At 52.6% G+C, this 12,073-nt stretch overlaps 1 protein-coding gene across 1 annotated transcript in view; it reads left to right on the forward strand.

The window, feature by feature from the left end:
• Positions 1-1,509: 1,509 nt before the first annotated feature.
• Positions 1,510-12,073, forward strand: part of TNFRSF8 (TNF receptor superfamily member 8) — a 64,825-nt gene continuing 54,261 nt past the window's right edge. Inside the window, exon 1 of the mRNA XM_019756324.3 lies at positions 1,510-1,723. Coding sequence (XP_019611883.3) covers positions 1,661-1,723 — 63 coding nt within the window. The 5' untranslated portion in view covers positions 1,510-1,660. The remainder of the gene's footprint in view (positions 1,724-12,073) is intronic.

Here is a 12,073-nt window from a genome sequence, read left to right on the forward strand (position 1 = left end):
TTTGATTGGGACACAGCCATGGTCATTGGTTACATATTGCTTCCATGCTACAATTGCATAGCTGACTCTTTTAAGGAGGGCACAGCTCCTAGTGCCCCACGCGGGGACTGAACCGGCAACCCTGGTATTATCAGCACCAGCTCCAACCAACTGAGCTAACCGGTCACCTCTTCACTTCACTTTTTTATCAGTCTCACACATGTGCGGCCATATTCCTGGCTCGCATCCCTACTAGTAAACAACTTGTTGTGCAAACCTCAATCCAACATATATATTTTATATGCTCTACACAGTTGGGCAAGGGATGGTCAGTTGTGGAGACTTTGTTGGGAGACAACTGCCAGTGGGCCAAGGTGACAAGATGGGGGCCTGACACGACCCTTGCAGAACAGACTGAGGAGCAGACTCCGGAGGGTCCTTGGGTCATTCTGGGAAAACAACGGAGCATCTTTGACCAGAACTCCTAGGACTGGCTGCCGGTTCCTGAGCCTCGGTTTCCACATCTGAAAAAAACAAACACAAGACAAGCAAATGAACTCTTGACCTGCAGCCTGCCTCATGGGTACTCAGTAAATATGTACGGAATGTAGAATGAAAGAAGCAGAGAACCCATGGAATGGAGAAGCCCTGGAAGGGAAAACCATCCCGCTGCCAATGAGAACTTAGTTCGAATGAGGCTTGTATAGTTTCTTTGTTTTAGGTAAGACTGCTAGGCTCCTCCTCTAGGCAGAAAACTCTCAGGGGGTGGCAAACACCTGTGAATTGATAACCTAGTGCTCTATTCTGCTCTCCATCAGTCCCCCCAATAGTCCACCTGCCTATCTCCCCGTCTGTCAATCCACCTATCTGCTCATCCATCCATCTATCCATCCATGCATCCAACCACACATTCACCCATCCAACCACCCACTCGACCATCCATCCATCATCCACCTACTGATTCATTTTATAGTAAATATATATGAATGGAGGTGAGTGGTTGGTGGAGTGGTGGCTTTTTCTGCTGTCACCTGACTGTAGTGTCTCTCCCACACAATCCCCAAGGCAGGAGAGAAGGTCTGGGTTGATCAGAGTGTCAGGAGCAGGTACCTACTCAGGTTTTGCTCTTCCTTGGGGTGGGGATAAGGTGGGACCATGGGGACCCGCTGGAGTCCCCCAACCCCCTGTGAGTCCCCCATATTCAGGGGCAGCAGCTGCCTTTTCTGCCCTTCCAGCCCAGCTCTCTTGGGCTGGGGACAACTCAACCCTGTCCTGTCAAATTCTGGGCGGGCCATTCAAACAGCAAAAGGGGGAGTGTGACTTGTCCTGAGTCATCTTTGCACGTGTTTGTTTTTTTCCCCTGTGGGCTAGTGGCCTGTTTTTTTTTCTTGTTTTTTCTTTTTTCTTTTTCTAAGCATTTCTGAGTTAACTAGTGCGCCTCGCCTCGGATAGGTAGGGGAAAGGAAAGAGGGCTGAATGCTGCACTGGGAGCAGCCCTTGAAGCGACTTCACAGCTTGTGGTTGGGCGCCCCGCTGGGTACGCAAGGGAGGACTGCCGGCTCCAAGATCTACCCAAGCGTGGCTCTGGGTGGCTGGCACTGCACGTGGGCGCAGCGTGCTTCCCAGGCTGCCTAGGTGGGCGCGGGCTGTGAGCGCAGCCCGCCCCCCAACCGGGCTCAGGATGTGCCCCCTCCACCCAGTGCTTGGACTGCTGCTCCTGGGGGCTCTCCGAGCCTTCCCGCAGGTAAGGGGGTTTCAGGAGCCTGGGGAGGTCCCGGCGAGCCAGAGCCCCATCCTTCTGGCTGCTGCCCTGAGCCCCAGACAGTGTGGGGGCACGTTGGGGTGCAAGGGAGGACAGGGACGCTCCTCACCTCATTGCTGGTGCGGCTGGGCTCAGGGGGCACAGGTGACAAGCAGAGGACCAGAATACGCAGGTATTGTGAGTGGGAGGTTTGGCTGACAGGCCAGTGTTGGCGCCCCCTCCCACCCTCATAGAAAGCTGGGATTATTCATTTATTTATTGTTAATTGAGCTGAGGTGACTGCCTGTAGGATATAAGCTGTTTTGGGTGGGAGTCCTGGGCAGAGCAGGTGAGGTCCCGAGGGGTCTGGGCGCACCAGGTGGGGTCTTCCTTGGTGGATGCCTGCCCTCTGTGGGCCTCCCTGCTGCTTGCCTCTGGTCCCAGGCCAGGTGGGGTCCCCTGGCCCAGAAGAGATTGGTGTTGAGGTTCTCCCTGCTACTCTTAGTGGTCCCTAAGCTGGCTACTGGCCAAAGAAGGTCTAGGGGGTGAGGGAGAGTTGGGTGAAAAATGGGGGTGGGGGGTGAGTGTGCTAGATCACCTAGATGAACTCCCCCCCACCCCTCCCTGTTCAGCCAAACAACACGTGGATTTTGTGCCTTGGAGCACGTGGTGGGTGTCAGCCCCTGGAAAAATATCAATGGTGGGCCTGGCATCTGTTGTGGGGAGCCCCAGAACAGAATTTGGGACTGCTTCAGGAAAGCTGCGTATTTACTAGTGGCCAGCGTGGAGTTAGGCACTGGGGGGCTGGGGGCTGGGGAGAGCTCAGATTCATCAGACGCAGTCTACTGTGGAAAGGCTGAGCGCAGGGTCTGAAGGGGAGAGAGCCCAGGCAGACCGGAATACCTTGGTGGACCCCTGTGTAGGACAGAGTGGGTGTTGGTGAGTGCCTGATGAATATTAGTGCAGAGGGCAAAGGCAAGAAAGACTGCAGTTTGCGGGGAGGTGGGGGGGTCCCCCTCCTTTGATCCTACAGGCAGAGGAGGGTCCACAGGTGGAGTTCAGTCCTATTCTTTTAAGCCTTGGACGGAAGGGGGAGAAGGGAAGCTAGGTAGGCTTCAGACAGAAGGAGGGAGAGTGTAGGTGGGAGAAGGGGACAAGCAGACGTCCCCCTTCCCTCTTCAGTGGGACAATGTGAGACACGCCCCTCCCAACAGAGGGGGAGGGGGACTGCTGATAGAAACACAAAAGAGACTGGCTAGAGAACCCCTCACCTAATCCTCCAAGCCCTCTGCTGATGACCTGGGGGAGGGTGGGAGTTTGGGGTGTCAAGGTCTTTGGTGGATAAAGGAAGGAATGTGAAAGGGGTTTGGGGAGACTTTCCTAGTGTTTGGTAGCCGGAGCTCACGTACCTCCTTTCTATAGAGCGAAATCCCTCTTTAAATTAAAAAAAAAAAGTATTTAATTACAAAAGGAGTATACGAATATATCCTCAAAGCAAAAAGTTGAAACCCTACAGCTAAAGCTAAATCTCTAGACATCCCCTCATCCTGATCCTTGCAAAGACGTAACCGCCATATGGCTTTGGTTTTATAGAAATCGAGAGGGTTTTCCATATACTGTTCTGTATGGAACATTTAGTTCTGCATTTGACTTTTACAGTAGCTGCAGTATGTCTTGGAGAGGTTTTCCATGCTGATACGTACAGAGCCCCCGCTTATCTTTGAAAATGCTACGTCGCATTCTATCAAATGAGGGTCCCACAGTTTATTTATTTATGTCCCTGGTGGATGGGTGGTAAGGTTCCTATCACTGCGTCTTATTGATGTGTTTGCTAACACGACGTACAGCCCTGTATGAATGCTTTGGGGCACGTGTACTTCTTTGCCACAGAAGAAGCTGAGAAGAGAATGTGGAAGTGCTGGGTGCAAATGCGTTCAGATTAAAATGCTGTTGAATTGCCTTCCAAAGAGGTTGGACAATTTACCCTCCCACCGGCAGAGCATGAGAGTAGTGACTTTCCCACATCCTAACCGACTTTTGATCTTATCGGAGTTTTTATTTTTGTCAATGTGATCTGTGAAAAGGGCCATATCCTTGTTGTCTTAATTTGCATTCCCGCCTACTATAGAGGCTGAGTGTTGTGGGCTCTGACACTGGGTTATTTCTTGGCAGGAAGGGGGCGCCCGTGGGGGAGGGTGCTGCCTGCCCAGCTTGGTACTCCCTCTGACCGACCTTTCAAGCCTTCTTCCACTTCTGTTGCCCCAGGAAAGATTTGGGAAGTTCATTATTTAAAAAAACCAAACAACCCAAAACTCCAAAACCCAAATCAGGGCTTAAATGTTAAATCTATTTTTCATCGCTGTCTTCTGATTTTACAAGACGCCATCTTTGTGTGTGTGTGTGGTTTCGCCCTTGGGCAAGAATGCTTTCTTGCTGTGTGTCACCTTCTGAGAAAGAGATTTGGCCTCTGACGCCTCATACCACAGTCTCCCAACAGTGGTTTTTTTTTGTAATGTGACCCAGGATTACTCTGCTGCAAATCCTGAGAGAAGAATTCCTTGCCCTAACATTTCCAGGGCCCCCACCTTTTCCATCCAGGCTCCTCAGGGTGCAGGTGGCAGGGGAGGGAGGCCCAAGAATTTCCCATGAGCGCTGCGGATTAGAATTTCCCCACCATCGTCTTCCAGGCCAGTGCTAAGGCTATCTACAGCAAGCCTCCCTCCCACATCACGCCCTCCATTCCAGCCCCATTTTCTTCCAGCCAGATGGAGACCTCTGCCCTGAGTCAGTATTCCTGCTGGGGGAGATTCTCATGAGGAAACTTTGTCAGGGTGATAAAAAAAACTGTATGTGTCCCTCCTCCCACCAAAGCTTAGCTAGTGACCCCATAGAGTGGCGGGGTTTGGAGAGACTTTCTGGTTTTGATCGGGCTTTTCCAGGACTGCTCACATCCTGCATGGGGTCAGAGTTCCACCTTCTGCCTCAGGATGAGGGGACCCTGGCGGGGAGGTTCAATGTGAAGGGGGGAAGGACGTGCTGAAAGGTCTAAATCAAGGCTCCCCTTCTTCAGAGAGAGGCTGGGGCAGCTAGGAGAGCACGATGGGGTGTGTGTGGGGGCCCATTACTCAGCTTGAGAGCAGTCAGTCCTGGAAGAAGGGCAGCATTTACTGTAAGTTTCTGCTTCTGCTCCCACTCATATCTGACCTAGACTTGTTTATTGAGTTCATTGTGATTCATCCTTAGGCTCAGATGCACCTTCTTTGCTCCCCCTTCATCTCAGGAACACCATCACATGAACACGGGAAGAGGAATGCCTGGGCAGCACCTGGCGGCTTGGGGATCCTGGGCACACAGTTAGTTTGGCTCAGCCTGGCCCTACGTGGCATCGTTGGGCCCATGCACTGACCCTGGGGTGGCCCATCTAGGATCGTGGTCCCCATTTTCCAGACCAGGATGTGAGGCCCAGAGGTGGGGAGACGGGGGGGTCTTGCTCAGTCTCAGGACTGGTCAGAGGTGGAGCAGGTCCAGAGCTCAGACCCGATGGACAGAATGTCCAAAAAGACAGCTCTGGGCAGGGCCAGCTCAGCAGCGCCTCTCTCTCCTCCCACCTCCTCCAGTGTGCTTTTGGGCTGGCGGTAGCAAGACCTCGTTCCAGAATCTTCGCTGCCTATGGTCAGAAACCACGGGGCATTCTCAATGGCCTCGCTGGTGGGGAGGGACTTTTTATGTGCCACTCAGTCTAATTACTCAGAGTGCCTAGATCTTTGGGGACATTCATCCAAATATTCGTTTATTCATTCTTGCATTTATTCACTCACTCAGAAAATCTTAAAGGAGTAGCTGCCCTGTGTCATGCACAGCTCCAGGGGCTTTGTTCCAGGCTGTTCCAGGCAATCAGTCAGCCTCTGCTTGTAGGCCTCTGGTGACGTGCTATCCTGGGTTAGCGCCGACATTCAGACAGTCCTTATGAGGCGCTGAAATCTAGCTCCACAAAGCTTCTCCCCATCCGTCCTGGTTCTGGAAGCTGGGGCTGCATAAGCAAGTCATCTCCACCCTCCTCAGAAATGCCTCCTAGTGATACAAAGGCTGTGACCTTGGGTCCCCGGGGGTCTCCTGGCCAATCACACCACCCAGGCCCTCCACCGTGGCATAGACTCGAAGTCTGTTCTTACCAATCCATTCATCCCACAAACATTTATCAAGCACCTACTGCATGCCTGGGAATGTTCTGGACGTTGCAGAGACATCCATGCACAGCACATCCAGTTTCTGCCTCGTGGAACTGACATCCCACGTGGACAGACTGGTGCAAATTACCATGGAGTACAACCACGTAGCGTGAGAGATGTGGGGAGAAGAGGATGTCCTCTGAGGGGTGGTGACATGTACAGGAATGAAAGGAGGGAGCCTGTCCATGGGACGTGAGCAGAAGAGCAAGGCGGAGGAACAGGAAGGAGACCCGTGTGGCTGGAGAGGAGGGGGTGACGTGTGGTGTGGTGGAAATGGTGGTGGGGAGGTGAGGTAAGGGATAACACAGACCTTTGTGGACTGGTTTGGACGGTGAGTGACATCACATGGCCTGCTTTAAAGTTCTCTCTGTCTCCTGGGGGCGGGGGGAGGGCAGGGGAGCGGGCAGGATGGGGGCAGGAAGACAGGCTAGTGCTGTGGCCCAGAGAAGGAGCCAGGAATATCCTTCGGAACTGGATCCACAGGACCTGCCCATGGCCTGGGAGTGAGGGCACGGGGCAAGAGGACAGCTGGAATCCTATCCAGGTGTGGAGGCTCCATATCTGGTTGAACAGTGGTGTCGGTTATGGAGGCAGGAAAACTGGGCCTGGGGAGAAGAGGTGTTTTCGAGAAAAGCACGAGGTCTATTTTGCCTACGGTCGAGTGTCCAGTGAGGGTTGAGTGTCCTGTGCAGAGTTTGGGCCCCCAATGTGGGTCTCTGGTACCAGAGGCGACTGCAGAACTCCTGGTGTCATCTGGGCCAGAGCGGAGCACATCACCTCCTCTGTGGCTGGAGCCCTCTTACTTCCATTCACACAGCCCAACACTCCATATTTTCTTGGCCACCACATTATCTTTTTGTTTCATTCCACCCCAAAAGTAGCATCTTCCGTTTATCCTGTTAGTTTTCTCTTGTTGCTGTAACAAAGTATCACAAATTTGGTGGCTTAGGATAACACAAATTTATTATCTTATAGTTCTAGAGATCAGAAGTTTAAAATAGGTCAACAGGGTTGCATTCCTTCTGGATGTTTTAGGAGAAATACGTTTCCTGCCTTTTCAGGCTTCTGGAGGCTGCCTGCATTCCTTGTCCAGGGCCCCGCAACCACGCTGACCATCGTTTCCGTTGTCATATCTTTTCTGACACTGCCCCGCCTGCCCCCCTCTTCTAAGGCCCCCTGTGATTACGCTGGGGCCCACACAGATCATCCAGAATAATCTCATCTCAAAATCCTAAACTGAGTCACATCCGTACAGCCTCTTTTGCCATGTAAGGGAACGTAGTCACAAGTTCAGGGCTAAGAACTGGACATCTTTGGCGCCTTTATTCTACCACACATTTCATCTTGCTTAATCTGGCCCGCTGCCTTTGTCAAGTCTTGTGTGGGGGGAAAGTAGAGCATGATGGTCAAGGGTATGGGCTTTTCGGTCATCTTGCCAAGTTTAGACCCTCTTCTGACACTGGTGTTCTCAGGCACGCTAAGTCACTTCTCTGTGCCTTGGTGTCCCCATCCACAGAATGGGGGTAATAACAGTCGTTTCTTTGTAGGGCTATGGGAAAGATTTTACGGGTTAATATGTGAAAAGTGCTGAGAACAGCTCTTGGCACATAGCAAGTGCTGTGTAAACGTAAGCTGTTAAGTACTTGTCTGCTAGGCATTATGGGTACAGGATGAAGGTGAACCACTTACAGGGGTTTTCTTCCAGGGCAGAAGCGTGGGAAGAGGGACACAGGACAGTGTAACCAGTCGTGTGGAGAACTGTCTCAGGCCCGTAGGAGCCCACAGACATGGGCCTGTCCTCACCTCCACCTGGGTCGGTGAGGGAGGAGGCACCCAGGCTCAGGAACTTGATGCAGCCCTAGAACTTTCATGAAGACTGTAATCTGAACAACTGGCTCACAAAGCCGCCCCAGGGCTTCTCTAGGGCTGGAAGGGCATCGGTGGGAAGTGGGGAGTAAGTAGTTGCAGGGTTTGGACTCAAGGCCAGACCTTGGTAACGTCGACTTATGTGCCTCCATCCCACCCAGCCCCTGTCTTATTAATGCTCTACAGCCATTTGTGGTTTCCCATCACAAGGGCAACATTTTCCAAAGTCACTTCCGGGAAGTAGCAGTTCCGTGAAGAAAGGGTTCTATGGCCAAATAAGTTTGGGAAACTTTTTGTCTGTCTGCCTCCCAACCCTTGCTCAGAGAATCAGACAGAGGGCAAGGAAACACATATAAGGACCTGGGAGGTCCTACGATTTAAAATGAAAACCTCTCAGATGGTTTTCATTTTAGATGGTGATTCTTTGTATTTTGCTTGTCGCCTGATGGTGTCCCTCAGAACCAGCATTTGAAGGACCACTATGTGGGAAATGACAATTAAGGGCAGACGGTCTGGCCCTGAGTCCTGGGCCCATCTTCTTCTGCACCCACTGTCCAGCCCATCTGACTACTGAGTGACCCGGCAGCTCAGTTCTTTCCTGCCTCTGCCCCTGGCTTCTGTGGTGCCTGCTGTCTGGATGCTCTCCCCTCACTTTCTCCTGTTGAGATCTTACCCATCCTGCAAGAATCAATGGACCTGCTCCTGCAGGAATCCATCACGAATCCCCCAAGTTCTTTCTCTCTGCGTCTCTCATGACACTTACATTATTCTGCTTGGCGTTAGTGATTCGTGGGTTTTTCTGATCTCATCGTTGAGGTTCCCTTCCTGTGTCCATTCTGTGGATCGCTATTTAGTGTCTCCTGTGTGTCTGTTCTGGGAGAAGACATCACCAAACGGAACTGTCTAGAGTCGGCCTCTGTGTGGCCGCCAGCGACGGGTCCAGTGCCTGGGTCCTGCTGGGCCTCCAGTGAGTACATGGTGATGGGGGGGACTTGGGTATATTCTTTGTCCTCTCAGGTGTGGCCCTGTTTTAGTTGCCTGGTGTGGCTGTCATTAGCACACACTCAGTAGCTTAAAACAACACAAATTACAATCTTTCCGTTCATAAGTCCCAAAAGCTTGTCACTAGGCTAGAGTCAAGGTGTGGCCAGGGCTGTGTTCCTCTCTGGAGGCTCTGGGGGGAAAATCCATTCCCTCCCTTTCCAGCCGCTAGGAGCCATCTGCATTCCTTAGCTTGTGACCCTTTCCTCTATCTTTATGCCAGGTGCTTCTGTCATCGTCACATGTCTTTCTCTGACTCTCTGACTCTTCTATCTCTTTCTTGCACTTTTAAGGACTTTTGTGATGACATGGGGACCACCCCGAATAATCCAGGATCAGCTCCCCATCTCAAGGACAGCGATTAGCAACCTTAATTCCCCTTTGTCATGTAAAGTGACCCAGGTATAGGTCCTAGGGATGAGGATGGGGACATCTTTGGAGGGGCCCCATTCTGCTGAGCACAGACTCCTGCTCATTTCTTTCTTCCCTCCCACATGGCAGATTCTCAGTGAGAATGGCTGCTTTTCTTGTAAATTCCATCTCCAAGAAGGTGCTCACCTGTTGTTGGGGCTTCTTCCTGCCAGGGGTTCCAGGCTCCATCTTCTATGGCTGTTTTTGTGTCTATTGTCTTTGGGTTTTATTTCCAGCTACAGGGAGCCATGAATAGTCCCCCTCAGCTCCCTGGAGGCCAAAGGTGGGAACTGGGGGTAAGCTTGACCTGGCTCCTGCACACAGGTGTGACAGCCCTGAGGGAGGCCACCTGTGTGCAGGCAGGAACAGACTGTGTGCCTGAGGGTGTGTTTAAGGTCAGAAGATGACTCCAATTTTAGGGCGTCTCTTGGTCTGGAGCTCAGATGAGCCCTTGGGGTGGAGAGCAGGGTTCAGACCCGCCTAGGACTAGATGACAGAACCCAGCCTAGTGGTTACTTAAGAGCTCGGCTGTGATTAGCAGAATAATGTCCCCTTAAAATATCCACATCCTAATCCCTGGAACCTGTGAATATGTCACGTTACATGGAAAAGGGTTCTTTGTAGATGCGATTAAGGGTACTTGAGACGGGGAGATTAGGCTGGACTGTCCTTATGGAGTCCTTAAAAGTGGAAAACCTTTCGTGGCTGCATTAGAGAAAGATGATATGGAAGAAGAGAGAGCTGTGACAGGACTCGACCCACTGGTGCAGGCTTGGCAGATGGAGGCAAAAGGCCACGCACCAAGCAATGGTGCAGCCTCGAGAAGCTGGGAATGGCCTCAGTTGACAGTCAGCAAAGAGGGGACCTCAGTCTTAACCACAAGGAAATGGATTCTCCAGCAGGGACCCCACGTTACCCACACCTTGATTTTAGCCCAATGAGACCTGAGCTGGTGGGGGTATTCAGGGACGGGGTCTCTAAGGAAGTGGCATGCAAGAGTGGGGCGTACTGTACGAGGGGAATGGGGCTCGGAGGACAGCATGTACAAGGCTGCTGGAGGGAGGGAGGAAGTGGGTGCAAGAGGGGATGGGGGGAAGGCCAGTGGGAGAGAAGGTGCCAGAGGATGCACAGGCCAGATGAGCCCAGCCAGCAGGCCAGGGCCTCTTGTGCCACTGTCAGGACTTTGAGCTTTATCCATAGCTGGGTTGAAGCCATCTGAGCGTCTTCAATAGGGTGCTGGGGAGGAGACCAGGTCTGTTTTGAAAAGATCCCTCTGGCAGCTGTACTATGAGTGGGGAACAGGGGATGGAATGGCGTGGATGTGAGGAGACACTTGGACGACCATTGTCAAGTCCAGATGGTGGGGAGGTGACGAAGAGCTGGTGGGTTTGAGGGTAGAACTGGAGGTTAGGCAGACAGGACTAGTGTCACAGAGGCCTGAGGGTAAGAGCCTGTGCAAAACGGCTCAGGCCAAATCCCGGCTCTAACACTGCCTAGCGGTGTGACTTTAGGCAGGTTTCTTAACCGCTATGTGCCTCAGTTTCCCCATCTGTAAAATGGAATAGAGACTAGGTCGAGGGTGGGCCTGGGATTCTGCATTTTGAGGAAGTTCCCAAGTGGTGACAGTGCCTCTGGCCTAGGCACTTCACCCTGAGTAATAGAGGTGGGGAACCCCCAGGGTAGAGTTGGGGTGTACCTCCTAGCTCTGCCCAGCTCTGGTCCCTTTGGGTATTTGATCTGACTCTTCCACCCCCATCCTTCCCCTCATGCCCCAGCTCCAGACTCCCAGCTCCTACAGGTGTGGCCCAGCTCCTGTCCGCTACGCCGCTGACACCAGGTGGGGCATTTTGAAAGTGAAATTTACCAGGTTTTACAGGGAAAACCAAACCAACCTGAAAACAGAGAGACCTAGAAATGGGAAGGTTTCAGGTCACTCTCTCTTTATAGATTCATGCCACTGAGGTTGGGCCACAGACTTTTGGTTGCACAGCTCATCACGCTGTAGACACCTTGCTCTGCTTCAAACCCTACAGGGGGAACCCCACCCAAAAGCCCCCCTTCCAGTCCTGGGACTTCCCCTTCCTAGTCTCCCCTGACTCCCCTCTTCCCTCCCAGGCCATGGCCAGAGCACAGCACAGCTGTGTCTCCCCTTCCCCAGCAGTAGCAGGAGCTGATGGACTGTCCAGGCCCTGGGTCTATGGCCAGTGGGAATTGGTAGGACCTTCAAAATTCAGGAGGTCAGATGCCCTGGGGCTACCTTCTCTGCCAGGAGCTGTGGTGGGTGAAGGGCCTGTGTGAATGGGTAGAGGGGGGCAAGAGGAAGGCAGTGGGAAAAGTGGGAGAGATGGCAAAGGGAAAGCGGTGCATGGGCCAGGGGTGAGGGCTGTGCCTGGGCCATGAGACAGCTAGCTTTTGGGGGCCACAGGCAGTGTTGCAAGGGTGAAGCTCAGGTCCCCAGATGCCCCTTCTTTCTACTTATGGGCTAAGGATACCCTGGGAAGGTGGGGTTGTCTCCCCCACTGGAGTGACAGCTCCTGGAGGGCGTTCTGGGGCCCATTCAGCTCTCTGGCACACAGTAGGTGCTTTTGGGGACAGAGCCAGGAGTGCAGTTTCCAGGCTCTCGGCCTCATGTGGAAAGGTGCTGGCTCGAGTAGTAAATGGCCATCAACTGTGATCGGATGGCCATCAGCTGTTACCAGTTAGCCATAGCCACTGGAATAACGGCTGTGGCAAAGCTAGCAAGTGTGGATTGCAGAGAGGCACAGATTGCAGTTAGCACAGTGGATTGCAGTTGGCAAGTGAGGTT

The sequence above is a fragment of the Rhinolophus sinicus genome, chromosome 14, assembly GCF_057876585.1.
Source record: "Rhinolophus sinicus isolate RSI-liver-muscle chromosome 14, RSI-T2T, whole genome shotgun sequence".
Taxonomy (NCBI): domain Eukaryota; kingdom Metazoa; phylum Chordata; class Mammalia; order Chiroptera; family Rhinolophidae; genus Rhinolophus; species Rhinolophus sinicus.